Source organism: Haematobia irritans, chromosome 1, assembly GCF_050003625.1.
Source record: "Haematobia irritans isolate KBUSLIRL chromosome 1, ASM5000362v1, whole genome shotgun sequence".
Lineage (NCBI taxonomy): Eukaryota > Metazoa > Arthropoda > Insecta > Diptera > Muscidae > Haematobia > Haematobia irritans.
In genome coordinates, this window is record NC_134397.1 from 67,617,163 (window position 1) to 67,639,507 (window position 22,345).

Consider the following 22,345-nt stretch of genomic DNA (forward strand, 5'->3'; position numbering starts at 1 on the left):
CTCAGGGAATTGATATTGCGGAAAGACTACCTAATCACTGTATAGTCTCATCTAAAATCTTTTGAAGTTTCGCACTTACTAGGAACAATATACTGGCATGGATTCGTGGACCATTCGACCTGAATGAAAATACACCCAGAGAAGGAATATGATCACCTCAAACATGTTTTAAGAGCAAAATGTTATTTTTGGGTGGTGACCATGTAACATGGTTTTCGCAACCATGTTATTTTCTCGGAAATCATGTATCTGATTTCGGCAAGCCGGTTATATTTGACGAGAAAATAACATTTTAGTGACAAACATGTTACATGGTCACCATACAAAAATAACATTTTGCTCTTGAAACATGTTTGAGGTGATCATATTCCTTCTCTGCGTGTAGAATCCTTTATTAAAGTTTTTAATAACACTTATACCGCTTCAAATCCACAATATGTATGACTATCAAATCAAAAAGTCTGCATGAACGATTTCAGTGGCTATTCAACAATCTCTAAGGACATTCCTTAGTGGTTTCTAATGTGTCCCCTGTTTTGTCTCATTCCTGAGCCGGATGTGTTATTAAATTTCCTTTCACTTTTGGATTAACTTAGCCGACAATGTGTGATTCTGTGTCATACTTGTATGGCTTTCCTATGCGAAGAGCAATAAAAGTGAATGACTAAAGACCTACATATGTGCCATTCTACTACAAAAACAAAAATGTACTACTACAAAAACAAATTAAATTTAAAATCACATATCAATGTGCGAAAATAGGAGGTACATGCAAGTAACAAGTAAATATTACCGAAAAATCGGCCTGGCCGAATTTTAGGCACTCTCCAAAAGGGTTGTGTTAGTTGGTACCGGCACTATTGACTTCGACATAGTACTAATAGTCCATATACTCCATATGTGTTAAAGAAAACAAGAAAAGATTTTAAGATTGAAAATTGTAAGTTCATCCATATGGCATCGATGCTAGATAAAAACAAGTAAGGAAAGTCTAAAGTCGGGCGGGGCTGACTATAGTATACCCTGCGCCACTTTGTAGATCTAAAGTTTCGATACCATATCACATCCGTCAAATGTGTTGGGGGCTATATATAAAGGTTTGTCCCAAATACATACATTTAAATATCACCCGATCTGGACAGAATTTGATAGACTTCTACAAAATCTATAGACTCAAAATTTAAGTGGGCTATTGCACTAGGGTTGAACACAATGTTAGTAAAAAATATGGGAAACATTTAAATCTGAAGCAATTTTAAGGAAACTTCCCAAAAGTTTATTTATGATTTATCGCTCGATATATATGTATTAGAAGTTTAGGAAAATAGAGTCATTTTTACAATTTTTCGACTCAGCAGAGGCGATTTAACAAGGAAAATGTTGGTATTTTGATCATTTTTGTCGAAATCAGAAAAACATATATATGGGAGCTATATCTAAATCTGAACCGGTTTCATGACTATACTACGAATTGTACTTCTTGTGCAAAATTTGAACCAAATTGGACCAAAACTCTGGCTTCTAGGGCCATATAAGTCCATATCGGGCGAAATATATATGGGAGCTATATCTAAATCTGAACAGATTTCAAACAAATTTGGCACACGTGACTATATTACTAATTGTACTCCTAGTGCACAATTTCAACAAAATTGGGCCAAAACTCTGGCTTCTGGGGCCATATAAGTCCATATCGGGCGAAAAATATATATGGAAGCTATATTTAAATCTGAACCGATTTCAATCAAATTTGGCACACATGACAAAAATGTGTTCACAGACAGACGGACGGACGGACGGACATGGTAGTATCGACTCAGGGAACCACCACTAACCTATAATACCCTGTTCCACAGTGTGGCGCAGGGTATAAAAAGTTGCAAATATAGGCTAAGACTTATGTTGAGGATTTAGCATAGTTGTTTTATTTTTTTTTTTTTTTTTTGGAATTAAGAAACCTTGGATTTTTAAACTGACATTTGTTTGTACGTGAATAGCTTTAATAATATACCGCGAAAATAAAATGAAAATTCGACAAATGAGATCAGAATCCAAATTTAAATTTTATTGATACTATATTTTAGCCAGATAGATGCTAAAAAATTTTGTAATAATTTTTTATACCCTCCACCATAGGATGGGGGTATATTAGCTTTGTCATTCCGTTTGTAACACATCGAAATATTGCTCTAAGACCCCATAAAGTATATATATTCTGGGTCGTGGTGAAGTTCTGTGTCGATCTGAGCATGTCCGTCCGTCCGTAGTACAAGTAGTTGTTATTGATGTAGGTCGGATGGTATTGCAAATGGGCCATATCGGTCCACTTTTACGTATAGCCCCCATATAAACGGACCCCCAAATTTGGCTTGCAGACCCTCTAAAAGAAGCAAATTTCATCCGATCCGGCTGAAATTTGGTACATGGTGTTAGTATATGGTCTCTAACAACCATGCAAAAAATTGGTCCACATCGGTGCATAATTATATATAGCCCCCATATAAACTGATCACCAGATTCGACATCCGGAGCCTCTTGGAAGACCAAAACTCATCTGATTTAGTTGATATTTGGTACGTGGTGTTAATATATGGCCTCAAAGACCCATGCAAAATTTGGTCGAAATCGGTCCATAATAGTATATAGCCCCTATATAAACCGATCCCCAGATTTGGCCCCCGGTGCCTTTTGGAGAAGCAAAATTGATCCGATCTGGTTGAAATTTGGTACGTGGTGGTAGTATATGATATTTAACAACCATGCCAAAAGTGGTCCATATCAGTCCATAATCATATATAGCCCCCATATAAACCGATCCCGAGATTTGGTTTTGGAGCCTCTTGAAGGAGCAAATTTTATCCGAGTCATTTGAAATTTGGTATATTGTGATAGTATATGGCCGTTAACAACCATGCCTAACGAGGTCCATATCGGTATATAGCTATATATAGCACTCAGATAAATCGATCCCCAATCACACAAAAATTGGTCCATATCAAGTTCATAATTGTATATAGCCACCATATAAGCGACCCCCATATTTAAATTCGGGCTCTCTACGTACCGTGCAAAAGTCCATATCGATTCGTAATTATTTGTAGACTTACCCACACATACCTTTTTTGTCTAATATATGCCACGTATGGACTAACTCACAATTTAGAAAACGATTTAAGATACCACAACCCAAGTAATTCGATTGTGGATGACAGTCTTTCGTAGAAGTTTCTACGCTATCCATGGTGGAGGGTACATAAGATTCGGCCTGGCCGAACATACGGCCGTATATACTTGTGGTTTTTTTTTTTTTTTTTTTTTTTTTTGTGTAGTAAAAATTTCAACTTTTTGGAGTAATCCAAAAAAAATTAACAAAATTACAACGTTTCCGGTACACGTTTTTCAAACTTTTTTTCTTTGCGTGTGGAATCTTTGATTCGGAATCAATGCCAAAATCCTTAGGGGATGGTCAAAAGATTAGATTTAGCCAACTTTGAGTAAGATCGATTAATAAATAAGAGTTTTATGGCCAAATTTGGGAAAATCGGGCGATACCAGAATCTGAACCAATTTCAACGAAATTTTGCACACATTATATTACGTTATGTCTAATTTGACTACTATCGGTTAATAAAACAGCGCAATGTGAACCCATTGCCGATATCGGGCGTTACATATAATGGGAGCTATATCTAAAATTGATCCGATTTTTTCCAATAGTGTTCGTCCTTGTGCAAAAAAAAAACTGTGTGCCAAACTTCATCGGAATAGGTTAATAAATGCGACCGGATTCCTGTCAACGGACGGACGCCAAGGGCTCCATCGAATCAGGAAGTGATTCTGAGACGATCAGTGTGTATTTGATGAGGTCTTAGATCAATATTTCTGGTAGCCACTTTTTTGGCAGATGAAAGTTATAAAACCCTGACCACCATAAGGTTTAGAGTATAAAAATTAATTTTCATCTCTTAAGAAGGATATAGTTACTCCGTAGTTAATCGTTTTTATTGCTTAAAAAAAAAAACTAAATATGCGTGACTACAATTAAACATTTTACAAGTAAAACGACTAGAATTTTACATTAAAAATAATCGATAAAAATATTTCTTGGTTTAAATATATAATAATATAATTAATATAAATAAATATAATCTATTATAATTTCATGGCTGACAAATGGGTATATCACTAGATATAGCTGCAGAAATCATCAAAATCCAACGGCGATTATATGACTGAGTACCATGCCATGGAATGACCCATATATTTTGTGCTGCAACTTGCATTGTATTTTGATTTACGGAGAAAGTTTCCCTGTATCCATTGTCTGGCGAAAAAAAAAACTGTGAATGTATGTCATGGTAATGCTTCTTTAGTGGACTTTAAATTTGATTATGCCATTACATACGGAAGAAGCTGGCCCACATTGGGCATATACCAAGGAAGAGATGTGCACTAGGAATAGAAATCGAAGCATCATCGAGCAATCTCTGCTATTCTCTACGGCCGTTTTGGTATGTGAGAAATTGTAATTTCCGGCATTTTACCATCGGTATGCATTTGCAAGCCGCCACATCCAGCACCAGCAATGAATTGCTCACGACTGGCTATGCAAGCCAAACAAGCATGAATGTCGAACAAAAGTTTATCCACGGAACATGGCCATGTGATTTGGTGGTGACTTTTGCTTGCAAATACGTTTACATGTCAAACGCCAAAAGGCGGTGCGGAAATCGGGATTGTAGAAGGCATAGATGAATGGATTGATGGCACAATTTACCCAACCAACCCAGGTTAGGAATGACATGAGTCCTTCGAGCATAGCGGCTGGTGGTAGAAACGGTATCAGCAGATAATACACAAAAAATGGCAGCCAACATGCAATGAACCCGCCCATGACCATGGTTAAGGTTTTAGCGGTTTTCGTATCACGTTTTGTCGTGGAAACTCTCATTGGAACTCGATGATGATGATGGTGGTGGTGATGGTGATGTCCGTGATGCCCATGGTGCTGATGACCATGATTATGGGCATTTTGTGCAACATGATTTAGATGCTGATTTGCATTGGAATTCATTTGCTGTGGCTGGGTTTTATCCTGGACTTGTCCATTCGTAGCATATTTCGCTGTGGCATGAGCCAAACACGTCTCCGAAAATGATGTTCTACTATCGCTACAGTGTAATTGCTGCATAGGCAAAGTGGCTGCTCTACCCTCGCCTAGAGCACAAGTCATAGAGGCATTCGATGGGGTACAATTCCCATCACCATATTTGCAATTGATCGATGTGCATGGAATTTGATTGGAAAGCCTTGAAATCTCTACCAATTCATAGAACGATGCCTGGTGCTTTAAACTCTGTGCCTCAACATAGTTTTTACTGCACTTGCTGCATTTCAAACTGGATTGTTTGCTGTTGGCTGTGGTTTTGCCACTGCCATTGGTGGAATTTTCTACTGTCCATCGTGTCTTAAAAGAAGGAAATTTCTGTGGACCACATTGAAAATGTTCGGATTCGGAGAGGAAATTATCACAGTCGATTTCATGGTCGGCGGTGCGTTCGGAATTCTGAAAGAGAAGTAAACACAAAAGAAATTCAGTTTAAAATTCAATTCATTAAAAAACTGCTAAAATTGGGTGAAGCCGAACGTGAAGACTTCGTTCCAAAATTTACGAAGACCTGTAAGGTGCTTATTATATCAGAAAAAAAAACTTGCACAAAAATCCGGAAATAGTGCTAATTTGTGTCATCTCATGGGATTGTCATAGGACGGAAATACTCCAAAATAAATTTAATTTAATTTAATTTCTATAGAAAAACTTGTCAAAATTTTATTTCTAGAGAAAAAGTTCTCCAAATTTTATTTATATAAATAGAATATTTTGTAAAAATTTTATTTCTATAGAATTTTGTCAAAATTTTATTTCTATGGAAAATTTTGTCAAAATTTTATTCCTATAGAGAATTTTGTCAAAACTTTATTTCTATAAAAACTGTTATCAAAATTTTATTTCTATAGCAAAAGTTGTCAAAGTTTTATTTTTATAGAAAATTTTGTCAAAATTTAATTTCTATAGAAAATTTTGTCAAAATTTTATTTCTATGGAAAAATTTGTTAAAATTTTATTTCTATAAAAAATTTTGTCAAAATTTTATTTCTACAAAAAAATTTGTCAAAGTTTAATTTCTATAGAAAATTTTGTCAAAGTTTAATTTCTATAGAAAATTTTGTCAAAATTTTCTTTCTATAGAAAAATTTGTCAAAGTTTTATTTCTATAAAAAATCTTGTCAAAATTTTATTTCTATAGAAAATTTTGTTAACATTTTAGTTCTATAGAAAAATTTGTCAAAATTTAATTTCTATAGAAAATTTTGTCAAAATTTACTTTCTATAGAAAATTTAGTCAAAAATTTTATTTCTATAGAAAAATTTGTCAAAATGCTATTTCTACAGAGAATTTTGTCAAAATTTATTTCTATAAAAAATGTTATCTAAATTTTATTTCTATAGCAAAAGTTGTCAAAGTTTTATTTCTATAGAAAATTTCGTCAAAATTTTATTTCTAAAAAAATTGTCAACATTTTATTCCTATAGCAAAATTTGTCAAAGTTTAATTTCTATAGAAAATTTTGTCAAAATTTTATTTCTATAGAAAATTTAGTCAAAATTTTCTTTCTATAGAAAAATTTGTCAAAGTTTTATTTCTATAAAAAATCTTGTAAAAATTTTATTTCTATGGAAAAAATTGTCAAAATTTTATTTCTATAGAAAACTTTCTCAAAATTTAATTTCTATAGAAAATTTTGTCAAAATTTACTTTCTATAGAAAATTTAGTCAAAAATTTTATTTCTATAGAAAAATTTGTCAAAATGCTATTTCTACAGAGAATTTTGTCAAAATTTATTTCTATAAAAAATGTTATCTAAATTTTATTTCTATAGCAAAAGTTGTCAAAGTTTTATTTCTATAGAAAATTTCGTCAAAATTTTATTTCAATAGAAAATTTTGTCAAAATTTTATTTCTAAAAAAAATTGTCAACATTTTATTCCTATAGCAAAATTTGTCAAAGTTTAATTTCTATAGAAAATTTTGTCAAAATTTTATTTATTAATTTTGTTCGGCTTGAGGTCATAGAAACAATCGATTATTGATTTGTTTTAATATTTATTTCCAATATTTCGGTTTGTGCCACTAACCATCTTCTGGGATTTTGTATCTACATAAAATACAAAAATTAAATTACATTTAATGTTCACAAAAATCACAATTGTTATTGAAAATATATTTTATCGAAAAATAACTAACTTGAGTTCTTGTGCTGCTGTTTGTTTCGCAATTCACCGTACACTAAACTTCGTTTGTGTCGATGCTTGTTTATAATATGTCGATACATTCTGGCGCATTCTTCCGTGTCTTTTTTGAAATTCATTCTTTTGTCAGGAGAGAGATCTATTATATCGAGCATCTCAAGAGTGTATCTTCGTCTATGATTATCTCGACGTCTGTAAAGTTGGGCTTGTGTCCTGTTGTTGTACAGTGAGCTGCCAGTGCTGTTTTTTGTTCTATCGACTTGTCTGTTGCTTTATGGTCTGATTTATGCGACGAAAGTCTTGTCTTAAGTTTAGTCATTGTAGTGCCAACATATGCCATTGGACATATGTTGGACTTGTCCCCATTACATTTCTCTCCAGCATCTCCAATAATTGCTGACATCATCATGGAAGAACTATTAGACAATTCCTTAAGCAACATACCGAAACCTCGAATTATTACAAAATATGGTGACGACATATTTGCCATAATAAAGAAAATAGACGTAGAAAGGACTCTTCACGCATTAAACTCATTCCACAGCCAAATCCAATTTACAATGGAATTAGAAAAAGACAACAAGTTGTCATATTTGGACTGCAACATATTAAGAGATGGTAACGATTTGAGGCTGAATTGGTATCAAAAACCAACTGCAACTGGAAGACTTATAAATTATAATTCAAAACACAATAAACGTATAATACATATGACAGCAATTAATTTTATAGATCGGGTTCTAAGGATAAGTGATGCAGAATTTCACAAGGAGAATGAAATAAAAATAAAACAAATATTGACCGCAAACGAGTTTCCAAATAGAATAATATACAGACTGATTAATCGCGTTAAAAATAAAACAACTGAAAAGTTGGAACATAAAAAGGACAAGTCCTATAAGCCCATGACTTACATCGAGGGTTTCTCAGAACGTTTTTTAAAATCGGACATATATAACAAGGACAAAATTCAAATTGGATCACGGACGTCAAGAACAGTAAAAGAATTATTCAGCAATACAAAGTCAAAAATAAAGAGTGAGGACAAGAGTAATATAGTATACAAAATTAAATGTAATGGGGACAAATCCAACATATGTCCAATGGCATATGTTGGCACTACAATGACTAAACTTAAGACAAGACTTTCGTCGCATAAATCAGACCATAAAGCTACAGACAAGTCGGTAGAACAAAAAACAGCACTGGCAGCTCACTGTACAACAACAGGACACAAGCCCAACTTTACAGACGTCGAGATACTTGCTCAAGAGAATAATCATAGACGAAGATACACTCTTGAGATGCTCGATATAATAGATCTCTCTCCTGACAAAAGAATGAATTTCAAAAAAGACACGGAAGAATGCGCCAGAATGTATCGACATATTATAAACAAGCATCGACACAAACGAAGTTTAGTGTACGGTGAATTGCGAAACAAACAGCAGCACAAGAACTCAAGTTAGTTATTTTTCGATAAAATATATTTTCTATAACAATTGTGATTTTTGTGAACATTAAATGTAATTTAATTTTTGTATTTTATGTAGATACAAAATCCCAGAAGATGGTTAGTGGCACTAACCGAAATATTGGAAATAAATATTAAAACAAATCAATAATCGATTGTTTCTATGACCTCAAGCCGAACAAAATTAATAAGCAGAATAATCATAAAATAGGTCAACAACACACAAAAATACGTAAAAAAATTTTATTTCTATAGAAAATTTTGTCAAAATTTAATTTCAATAGAAAATTTTGTCAAAATCTTATTTCTATAGAAAAATTTGTAAAAGTTTTATTTCTATAGAAAATTTTGTCAAAATTTTATTTCTATAGAAAATTTTGTCAAAATTTTATTTCTAAGAAAATTTTGTCAAAATTTTGTCAAAATTTAATTTTTATAAAAAATTTTGTCAGAATTTTATTTCTATAGAAAAATTTGTCAAAATTTTATTTCTATAGAGAATTTTGTCAAAGTTTTATTTCTGTAAAAATTTTGTCAAAATTTTATTTCTAACAAGTCGAGAAATTTGTCAAAGTTTTCTTTCGGTAGAAAATTTGGTCAAAATTTTATTTCTATAGAAAATTTTGTCAAAATTTTATTTCTATAGAAAATTTTGTCAAAATTTCATTTCTATAGAAAAATTTGTCTAAATTTTATTTCTATAGAGAATTTTGTCAAAATATTATTTCTATTGAAAATTTTGTCAACATTTTATTTCTATAGAAAATTTTGTCAAAATTTTATTTCTATAGAAAATTTTGTCAAAATTTTATTTCTATAGAAAATTTTGTGAAAATTTTATTTCTATAGAAAACTTTGCCAAAATTTTATTTCTATAAAAAATTTTGTCAAAATTTTATTTCTATAGAAAATTTTGTCCAAATTTTATTTCTATAGAAAATTTTGTCAAAATTTTATTTCGATAGAAAATTTTGTCAAAATTTTATTTCTGTAGAAACTTTTGTCAAAACTTTATTTCTATGGAAAATTTTGTCAAAATTTTATTTCTATAGAAAAATTTGTCAAAATTTTATTTCTATAGAAAATTTCGTTAAAATTTTATTTCTATAGAAAATTTTGTCAAAATTTTATTTCTATAGAAAATTTTTTCAAAGTTTTATTTCTAGCAAATGGAAGTACTTCTTTGTTGAGAAGAAATTCTTCCAATCTAGCAAACTGTAGAAAATCAACCAATTTTTGCCCGGTTGTTATAGGCCGTAGTCTACCATCATGTACCAAATTTCTCTTGGATGTGATGAAATTTGGTCGTCCATAAGTCTCCGCAAATCAAATCTGGGGGGTCGGATTATGTGGAGGCTATACCTTAAAATGGTCCTCTTGCAATATCACTTGCAATATGACATCTCCTATTTTTGGACACTTGTTTGCTTTCTAGCCATGAGACAAACACTCAACATTTTCAAAGACGAATTCATAAAATATTTTTCATATAAAGGTTTATGTCGAATCATTTAACTAAAACGACAAAGCGACTTCTTTGAGAAGTTTGTCGCCTTTTGGACAAGGAAAAAATATTTTATTTTAAGCACATGAAGTCGGTGGTCTCACGACATCATTTTTTTCCGTGCGCTCATGGAACAAATAATGTCCTTGGGGACGTGTTTCATTCGCTATATTCATATCTTTACAGGATTTATGTCAAATGTGTTATTTTAAAGAAGCCACATATATGTGGCTCGAAATCAATGTCATAATCTTAGATCGAAGTAAACTTTTTTTATTGTAGGCTCGGGTCGACTTTAGCTATTGAGTTTTTATTTATTTCATATAGACGAGTCAGCCTAAATTACAATTGTTATGTGTTGCTAACTTCTATTTTGATTTTAGCATTAATATTTTTACAATCACAAATTTAACGATCCAAATTTTTATTTTCAAATTTTTAATAGAACCCATGGCATGACAATACTTCAATAATCCAAAGTTATTAACTTACAATGGCTCTCTCGTTCAGGCAATAAAACAGCCTTTTATGAGTCACCATTCGCCAAATAACCCACAGAAAATATGCTTGTGTCATAAAATCTATTTCAAAAGCAACATTTTCCAATTTATCCAACATAATTTTTAGCAAACTCATATTAGGACCATACATCATCATTTAGCACCTCCATTTCATGCTCTCCATGGAATTTCATTCGAATCCATATAAATTTTGACACCCTGGCAAATAACCAAACGGATGAAGGGCGTTTATCCTTAAAAAATATATAAAATTTTTTATTTTCCCATAAAGTGAATAGTGGCACACTAATGATATTTAGTGTGACCTTACGGGCAATAGAGGTATTCCGAAAATCACCCACACTAATGGTGACATCACATGCCACAAAAATGTGTTTTACTTGTTTTTCGGTTTTCTTCACAAATACCAACAAACTTACCGCATCTCTCACAATCCTTTGACGACGGGATGTCAGGACATAGCCAATTTTGAGGTAGACATAAAGCATAACAGCTAGTGGTATAAAAAATGATCCCATGGCCGAGAAAACCACATAACCTTTATTCTGATTGTAACGACATACGGTGTTGCCATCCACACGGCGTCCTGGCTCATACCTGAGAATCGAATGGATAAAAACATAGAAATAAAATAAAATTTTAATGATTTTTTTATATTTATTTATTTTGATTATACATTCAAATTCGAGGCATATACGATTGCAAATTTACTTTAATGAATTCAAAATACATTCGATTCAAAGTAAATAAATACAGTTTATTGTTAACAAGTATATACGGACGTAAGTTCGGCCAGGCCGAATCTTATGTACCCTTCACCATGGATTGCGTAGAAACTTCTACGAAAGACTGTCATGGACAATCGAATTACTTGGGTTGTGGTATCTTAAAACTTCTTAACATCGTTTTCTAAATTGTGAGTTAGTCCATACGTGATATGTATTAGACAATACGTAGAGAGCCAGAATTGAAATATGGGGGTCGCTTATATGGGGGCTATATACAATTATGAACTTGATATGGACCAATTTTTGTGTGATTGGGGATCGATTTATCTGATGGCTATATATAACAATAGACCGATATGGATCTAGTTAGGCATGGTTGTTAACGGCCATATACTAGCACAATGTACCAAATTTCAACTGACTCGTATGAAATTTGCTCCTCCAAGAGGCTCCAAAACCAAATCTCGGGATCGGTTTATATGGGGGTATATATGAGTATGGACTGATATGGACCACTTTTGGCATGATTGTTAAATATCACAACATATACTACCACCACGTACCAAATTTTAACCAGATCGGATGAATTTTGCTTCTCCAAAAGGCACCGGAGGTCAAATCTGGGGATCGCTTTATATGGGGGCTATATATGATTATGGACTGATATGGACCAATTCCTGCATTGTTGTTGGATACCATATACTAACTTCAAATACCAAATTTCAACCGAATCGGATGAATTTTGCTCTTCCAAGAGGCTCCGGAGGTTAAACCTGGGGATCGGTTTATATAGGGCCTATATATAATTATGGACCGATTTCGACCAACATTTGCATGAGTGTTTGAGGCCATATATTAACACCACGTACCAAATTTCAACTCAATCAGATGAATTTTGGTTTTCCAAGAGGCTCCGGAGGTCAAATCTGGTGATCGGTTTATATGGGGGCTATATATAATTATGGACCGATGTGGACCAATTTTTGCATGGTTGTTAGAGACCATATTCCAACACCATGTACCAAATTTCAGCCGGATCGGATGAAATTTGCTTCTCTTAGAGGCTCCGCAAGCCAAATCGGGGGATCGGTTTATATGGGGGCTATATATAATTATGGACCGATGTGGACCAATTTTTGCATGGTTATTAGAGACCATATATCAACACCATGTACCAAATTTCAGCCGGATCGGATGAAATTTGCTTCTCTTTTAGGCTCCGCAAGCCAAATCTGGGGATCGGTTTATATGGGGGCTATATATAATTATGGACCGATATGGACCAATTTCTGCATGGTTGTTAGAGACCATATTCCAACACCATGTACCAAATTTCAGCCGGATCGGATGAAATTTGCTTCTCTTAGAGGCACCGCAAGCCAAATCGGGGGATCGGTTTATATGGGGGCTATATATAATTATAGACCGATGTGGACCAATTTTTGCATGCTTGTTAGAGACTATATACTAACACCATGTACCAAATTTCAGCCGGATCGGATGAACTTTGCTTCTCTTAGAGGATTTGCAAGCCAAATTTGGGGGTCCGTTTATATGGGGGCATCACAATGGACTGAATAGTCTAAGTGAGCCTGAAATTTAATCGGGCTGCCACTTTAACCTTTAACCTTATATGGGGGCTATACGTAAAAGTGGACCGATGTGAACCAATTTTTGCATGGTTGATAGAGACTATATACTTACACCATGTACCAAATTTCAGCCGGATCGGATGAAATTTGATTCTCTTAGAGGATTCGCAAGCCAAATTTGGCGGTCCTTTATATGGGGGCTATACGTAAAAGTGGACCGATATGCTCATTTGCAATACCATCCAACCTACATCAATAACAACTACTTGTGCAAAGTTTCAAGTCGATAGATTGTTTCGTTCGGAAGTTAGCGTGATTTCAACAGACGGACGGACGGGCGGACATGCTCAGATCGACTCAGAATTTCACCACGACCCAGAATATATATACTTTATGGGGTCGTAGAGCAACATTTTGATTTGTTACAAACGGAATGACAAAGTTAATATACCCCCCATCCTATGGTGAAGGGTATAAAAATAAAAATCTATTTGTTCATATAAATTTTATTTTATTTGTATAACAATATTGTTTCATTTTTAATTGGGTTAACATAAATTAAATATTATAAAATTTAATTTAAAAGAAGTAATTTAAAACAAGAAAAGTCTAAAGTCGGGCGGGGCCCGACTATATTATACCCTGCATCACTTTGTAGATCCACATTTTCGCTACCATCACAAATCCTTCAAATTTATTGGGTTTATGTTCCCATTCATTCAAATTTGAGCAAATTGGAACATCATTTTTAAGAATTCTTAGAAAATTTCCAGACTTAAAATTTAAAACGACTAATGCGGTGGGGCGGAGCACAATGTTAGTAAATAAAACAAATAATTAAATTCTACACTAATAGAAAAAGTTTCGTTATATTAACGAAATGTGTCGTTAAAAGTCAGCCAATGAAACAAATTCGTTAATACAACGAATGTTTTCGTTAATATAACGAATTTTCTGCAAATCAACATAACGTTTCGCACTATTAACGAATATTTTCATTGTATTAATGAAAATGTTTCGTTATATCAATAAAAATTTTTCGTTGGCTGACTTTTAATGAAATTTTCTTTGTGTATAAAATAGGTGCGGGGCCGAGTGTAGTATAACGTTTGCGATGTCCGCTTTTCAAATGTTTTGTGTTTTCTTTACATGCCGACAGATGGACGGACATTTTTCGATCGTCGCAGAATTTCACCCGATGTCTTTAAAACCGAATGCCAATCTTATTTAACCACACATTATCATCACCACACTGATAGAGGAGGTTTCTTTTCTGAGGAACGAAGTTTTTTTTTTAGACAAGCAAAGTTTTCTTTTGATACTAAAGAATTTTCTTTAAAGTAGAATAAAACAAGTAAGGAAAGTCTAAAGTCGGGCGGGGCCGACTATATTATACCCTGCACCACTTTGTAGATCTAAATTTTCGATACCAAATCACATCCTTCAAATATGTTGGGTGCTATATATAAAGGTTTGTCCCACATACATACATTTAAATATCACTCGATCTGGACAGAATTTGATAGACTTTTACAAAATCTATAGACTCAAAATGTAAGTTGGCTAATGCACTAGGGTGGAACACTGTGTTAATAAAAAAAATATGGGAAACATTTAAATCTGAAGCAATTTTAAGGAAACTTCGAAAAAGTTTATTTATGATTTATCGCTCGATATATATGTATTAGAAGTTTAGGAAAATTAGAGTCATTTTTACAACTTTTCGGCTAAGCAGTGGCGATTTTACAAGAAAAATGTTGGTATTTTGACCATTTTTGTCGAAATCAGAAAAAGATATATATGGGAGCTATATCTAAATCTGAACCGAGTTCAACCAAATTTGGCACGCATAGCTATAATGCAAATTCTACTCCCTGTGCAAAATTTCAAATAAATCGGGGCAAAAAATTGGCCTCTGTGGTCATATGAGTGTAAATCGGGCGAATGCTATATATGGGAGATATATCTAAATCTGAACCGATTTCAACCAAATTTGGCACGCATAGCTACAATGCTAAATCTACTCCCTGTGCAAAATTTCAACCAAATCGGGTCAAAACTCTGGCTTTTAGGACAATATTAGTGCATATCGGGCGAAAGATATATATGGGAACTATATCTAAATCTGAACCGATTTCTTCCAAAATCAATAGGGTTCTATTCTGGCCCAAATTAGAAACATGTGCTAAATTTCAAGGCGATTGGACTTAAATTGCGACCTAGACTTTGATCACAAAAATGTGTTCACAGACAGACGGACGGACGGACAGACGGACGGACGGACAGACGGACATGGTTATATCGACTCAAGGACCCACCCTGAGCATTATTGCCAAAGACACCATGTGTCTATCTCGTCTCCCTCTGGGTGTTACAAACATATGCACTAACTTATAATACCCTGTTCCACAGTGTGGCGCAGGGTATAAAGAATTAGAGACAATCGTTGAATCGATTGGAATAAATTTGAGTTTGTTTGGTGTAGAAGAAAATACTTTATAAGAAAGGAGAATTTCGTTTGTTCGAAATGTCATTCCCGAGGAAAATACTCCTTTTTTGGATGTGTGATAAAATTAGAAAAAACCCTACTCCCAACGAACATCTCTTTATGAGAATTTCTTCATCTATGTCACTTTTGCACAATACATAATGTAAACAATTCATTGTACGATATATCAATGTCATTGAGCAAATATAAAAAAATCTACAAATTTACTATAATACATTGAGTACGTGAATAAAATGCATTCAATATACAAACAACTGAACTGAAGAAATCATCCTTGCTGTTTTCGTTTTCAATAAAATGCAAGATAAGTATACGATTCCGCAATGGTGTCAGTAACATCCTAAAATCTTCAACACATTTTCTATGGTTTTTCTTGTTTATGGAAGTACACACAAAAACAAAAAATATCCTTTCTATCCAAACGAAATCTTAAGCAAACATCCATTGTTTATCATTTGTTTTTCGCTGTAAGGGAGTATATTCGGACGAAGGAAAGTATTGACTTTTTGTGATAAACATAGACACTAACTCCGAAGTTTATGTACCCTCCACCATGGATTGCGTAGAAACTTCTACTGAAGACTGCCATCCACAATCGAATTACTTGGGTTGCGGTAACACTTGCCGATGGCAAGTTATCTTAAAACTTCCTAACACCGTCTTCTAAATTACAAGGTAGTCCATACGTAGTATATATAAAACTAAAAAAGGCCGACTAAATATGTATATAATTAAGTTTAAAGTTTCTATAGAAATATAATTTTGACAAAATAAATTTTTGACAACATTTTCTATAGAAGTAAAATTTGGAAAAAAATTTCTATAGAAATAAAATTTGGAAAAAAAATTCTATAGAAATAAAACTCTGACAAATTTTCTATAGAAATAACATTTTGACAAAATTTTCTATAGAAATAAAATTTTAACAAAATGTTCTATAGAAATAAAATGTTGACAACATTTTCTATCGGTCCATAATTATATATAGTCCCCATATAAACCGATCCCAGATTTGACCCCAGGAGCCTCTTGGAAGAGTAAAATTTCATCTGATACACTTGGAACTTGGTACGTGATTTTTATACCCTCCATCATAGGATGGGGGTATATTAACTTTGTCATTCCGTTTGTAACACATCGAAATATTGCTCTAAGACCCCATAAAGTATATATATTCTGGGTCGTGGTGAAATTCTGAGTCGATCTAAGCATGTCCGTCCGTCCGTCCGTCCGTCCGTCCGTCCGTCCGTCCGTCTGTTGAAATCACGCTAACTTCCGAACGAAACAAGCTATCGACTTGAAACTTGGCACAAGTAGTTGTTATCGATGTAGGTCGGATGGTATTGAAAATGGGCCATATCGGTCCACTTTTACGTATAGCCCCCATATAAAGGGACCCTCAGATTTGGCTTGTGGAGCCTCTAACAGAAGCATATTTCATCCGATCCGGCTGAAATTTGGTATATGGTGTTGGTATATGGTCTCTAACAACCATACAAAAATTGGTCCACATCGGTCCATAATTATATATAGCCCCCATATAAACCGATCCCCAGATTTGGCTTGCGGAGCCTCTAAGAGAAGCAAATTTCATCCGATCCGGCTGAAATTTGATACATGGTGTTAGTATATGGTCTCTAATAACCATGCAAAAATTGGTCCACATCGGTCCATAATTATATATAGCCCCCATATAAACCGATCCCCAGATTTGGCTTGTGGAGCCTCTAAGAGAAGCATATTTCATCCGATCCGGCTGAAATTTGGTACATGGTGTTGGTATATGGTCTCTAACAATCATGCAAAAATTGGTCCACATCGGTCCATAATTATATATAGCCCCCATATAAACCGATCCCCAGATTTGGTTTGCGGAGCCTCAAAGAGAAGCAAATTTCATCCGATCCGGCTGAAATTGGGTACATGATGTTGGTATATGGTCTCTAACAACCATGCAAAAATTGGTCCACATCGGTCCATAATTATATATAGACCCCATATAAACCGATCTCCAGATTTGGCTTGCGAAGCCTCAAAGAGAAGCAAATTGCATCCGATCCGGCTGAGATTTGGTACATGGTGTTGGTATATGGTCTCCAACAACCGTGCAGAAATTGGTCCACATCGGTCCATAATTATATATAGCGCCCATATAAACCGATCCCCAGATTTGGGTTCCGGAGCCTCAAAGAGAAGCAAATTTCATCCGATCCGCCTCAAATTTGGTACATGATATTGGTATATGGTCTCTAACAACCATGCAAAAATTGGTCCACATCGCTTCATAATTATATATAGCCCCCATATAAACCAATCCCCAGATTTGGCTTGCGAAGTCTCCAAGAGAAGCAAATTTCATCCAATCCGGTTGTAATTTCGAACATGGTGTTAGTATATGATCTTTAACAAGCGTGTCAGAATTGGTCCATATCGGTCCATAATTATATATAGCCCCCATATAAAACGTTCTCCAGATTTGACCTCCGGAGCCTCTTGGAGGAGCAACATTCATCCGATCCGTTTCAAATTAGGAACGTGGTGTTAGTATATGGTCGCTAACAACCATACCAAAATTGGTCCAATCACACAAAAATTGGTCCATATCGGTTCATAATCATGGTTGCCACTAGAGCCAAAAATAGTCTACCAAAATGTTATTTCTATAGAAAATTTTGTCAAAATTTTATTTCTAGAGAAAATTTTGTTAAAATTTTATTCGGTTCATAATAAATTCTTCATCATTGTCAAAATTTTATTTCTATAGAAAATTTTGTTCAAATTTTATTCGGTTCATAATCATGGTTGCCACTCGAGCCAAAAATAATCTACCAAGATTTTATTTCTATAGAAAATTTTGTCAAAATTTTATTTCTGTAGAAAATGTTGTCAAAATTTTATGTCTACTTTGTCAAACTGAATTATATACGTATTGGATCGATCTTTTTTGATTTAATGTATACCACGTATGGACTTACATACAATTTAGAAGATGGTGTTAGGAGGTTTTAAGATACCTTGCCATCGGCAAGCGTTACCACAACTTAAGTAATTCGATTGTGGATGGCAATGTTTAGAAGAAGTTTCTACGCAATCCATGATGGAGGGTACATAAGCTTCGGCCTGGCCGAACTTACGGCCGTATGTACTTGTTGTTTATGTTTTCCAACAATCATGCAAAAAGTGGTATATTTCGGTCCATATAACCAGCCTCCGTATAAATTAAGAAGGTTTAATAATCGGCAACTGTTACCACAACCCAATTAATTGTGGATGACAGTTCTCAGTAGAACTTTAAACGGAATCCACAGCGTTTCACATTGCGATGAGTCCACTTAGAGAAGCTTTAATACCCTCAGCAGTGTCACCGGGGGCTAGCATGCCCGCCTTGCATACACAAGGTCGTGGGTTCGATTCCTGCTTCGACCGAACACCAAAAAGTTTTTCAGCGGTGCATTATTCCACCTCAGTAATGCTGGTGACATTTCTGAGGGTTTCAAAGCTTCTCTAAGAGGTTTCACTGCAATGTGGAACGCCGTTCGGACTCGGCTATAAAAAGGAGGTCCCTTGTCATTGAGCTTAACATGGAATAGGGCAGCACTCAGAGAAGTTCACCAATGTGGTATCACAATGGACTGAATAGTCTAAGTGAGGCTGATACATAGGGCTGCCACCTAACCTAAACCACAGCTGGAAAACTTTTTGGGTTTGGTCGAAAGTGGCACTATCCGTTTTCCAAGCGTTTTTTTTTTTTTCTTTGAGTGTATAAGTAACATTGAACATATAAATAGTCTCCGATGTGGCTTGAATCTCAAATAAAGTATGCACACTCACACACATACATTCGCATGTTCTCTCATAATTCTCTCAAGAAAATTCACATAGCACCTAGCCACTTTTCCATTTCCTGTTCCGGACTTTCAACATTGCAGTACATTTGGGATTCTTCGAAAAAAAGGAATAAATTTTACACTACATGATTTCGGTTTTTTTGTTGGTTTACATGGATACTTAAATGCCACATGCAGCAATACATTTATTTTATTAAAAGCATTTTTGCCAGGCCATCGAATGAAAATAAATATTGCAACACACTTAGCATGAATCTTTTCAATTTGTTTGTACTGGCAATAAAGCAATCAAATCAAGAAGCAAAAAAATGCAACTATCATGAAACTTTTTTCTCGTCATACTTTCCAATGCTGAATGTGCGAATTTTACAACATTAGTTCAGCATTTAAGCTTATTTGACTTGTATCGTAGCTAAAAAGTAAATAAATCGATAGTTTTCTACACAAACAAATGTGGTAACATATGTGGGTACATTAAGGTGGTGGCCATGTATGGAGAAGTTTTTACCATCCATTGCGCATTACATTGCTCTAGATCAGATTATAATGACATTTTAAGAGGCTCGAAAAATTCGATATTTATTTTCGCATTCCCTATTTATTTATGCATTTAATATGGATTTAAAGTAAATTTCAAACGTATTGGATGGAAAAGTAAAGAATTCAAATTTAAGAAGCGGTTTACATGGGGACTATATATTTTGGTTCATTTGCAATAACCACCGACCTAATTTCATCACAAATATATACGGCCGTAAGTTCGGCCAGGCCGAATCTTATGTACCCTCCTCCATGGATTGCGTAGAAACTTCTACTAAAGACTGTCATCTTTAATCGAATTACTTGGGTTGTGGTAAACTCTTGAAACCAGTTTATATGGGGGCTATATATAATTATGGGCCGACTATATTATACACTGCACCACTTTGTAGATCTACATTTTCGATACCATATCACATCCGTCAAATGTGTTGGGGGCTATATATAAAGGTTTGTCACAAATACATACATTTAAATATCACTCGATCTGGACAGAATTTGATAGACTTCTACAAAATCTATAGACTCAAACTTTAACCCCCATTTTCATGAAGCTCCGTTAGTGCTACGTTAGCTAACGAACTTTTAAACCGTGATATCTACATATCTGTCATCTTGCGTATATATTCCATATGCCAGTTAGAAACTTAACTGCTGAAAATTTTTCAGTTAAAGTTAACCGGAGAAAATATATTTCCATTTTTATACCCTCCATCATAGGATGGGGGTATATTAACTTTGTCATTCCGTTTGTAACACATCGAAATATTGCTCTAAGACCCCATAAAGTATATATATTCTGGGTCGTGGTGAAATTCTGAGTCGATCTAAGCATGTCCGTCCGTCCGTCCGTCCGTCCGTCCGTCCGTCCGTCCGTCCGTCCGTCCGTCCGTCCGTCCGTCCGTCTGTTGAAATCACGCTAACTTCCGAACGAAACAAGCTATCGACTTGAAACTTGGCACAAGTAGTTGTTATCGATGTAGGTCGGATGGTATTGAAAATGGGCCATATCGGTCCACTTTTACGTATAGCCCCCATATAAAGGGACCCTCAGATTTGGCTTGTGGAGCCTCTAACAGAAGCATATTTCATCCGATCCGGCTGAAATTTGGTATATGGTGTTGGTATATGGTCTCTAACAACCATACAAAAATTGGTCCACATCGGTCCATAATTATATATAGCCCCCATATAAACCGATCCCCAGATTTGGCTTGCGGAGCCTCTAAGAGAAGCAAATTTCATCCGATCCGGCTGAAATTTGATACATGGTGTTAGTATATGGTCTCTAATAACCATGCAAAAATTGGTCCACATCGGTCCATAATTATATATAGCCCCCATATAAACCGATCCCCAGATTTGGCTTGTGGAGCCTCTAAGAGAAGCATATTTCATCCGATCCGGCTGAAATTTGGTACATGGTGTTGGTATATGGTCTCTAACAATCATGCAAAAATTGGTCCACATCGGTCCATAATTATATATAGCCCCCATATAAACCGATCCCCAGATTTGGTTTGCGGAGCCTCAAAGAGAAGCAAATTTCATCCGATCCGGCTGAAATTGGGTACATGATGTTGGTATATGGTCTCTAACAACCATGCAAAAATTGGTCCACATCGGTCCATAATTATATATAGACCCCATATAAACCGATCTCCAGATTTGGCTTGCGAAGCCTCAAAGAGAAGCAAATTGCATCCGATCCGGCTGAGATTTGGTACATGGTGTTGGTATATGGTCTCCAACAACCGTGCAGAAATTGGTCCACATCGGTCCATAATTATATATAGCGCCCATATAAACCGATCCCCAGATTTGGGTTCCGGAGCCTCAAAGAGAAGCAAATTTCATCCGATCCGCCTCAAATTTGGTACATGATATTGGTATATGGTCTCTAACAACCATGCAAAAATTGGTCCACATCGCTTCATAATTATATATAGCCCCCATATAAACCAATCCCCAGATTTGGCTTGCGAAGTCTCCAAGAGAAGCAAATTTCATCCAATCCGGTTGTAATTTCGAACATGGTGTTAGTATATGATCTTTAACAAGCGTGTCAGAATTGGTCCATATCGGTCCATAATTATATATAGCCCCCATATAAAACGTTCTCCAGATTTGACCTCCGGAGCCTCTTGGAGGAGCAACATTCATCCGATCCGTTTCAAATTAGGAACGTGGTGTTAGTATATGGTCGCTAACAACCATACCAAAATTGGTCCAATCACACAAAAATTGGTCCATATCGGTTCATAATCATGGTTGCCACTAGAGCCAAAAATAGTCTACCAAAATGTTATTTCTATA

General features: G+C 34.7%; 1 protein-coding gene across 1 annotated transcript in view; it reads right to left on the minus strand.

The window, feature by feature from the left end:
* Nucleotides 1-4,041: 4,041 nt before the first annotated feature.
* The window catches only part of TyrRII (Tyramine receptor II), a 48,763-nt gene continuing 30,459 nt past the window's right edge, over nt 4,042-22,345 (minus strand). The window contains exons 4-5 of the mRNA XM_075290672.1: nt 11,232-11,409; nt 4,042-5,566 (exon numbers count right to left, since the gene is read on the minus strand). Of these exons, the coding sequence (XP_075146787.1) occupies nt 4,643-5,566; nt 11,232-11,409 (1,102 nt within the window). The 3' untranslated portion in view covers nt 4,042-4,642. The remainder of the gene's footprint in view (nt 5,567-11,231; nt 11,410-22,345) is intronic.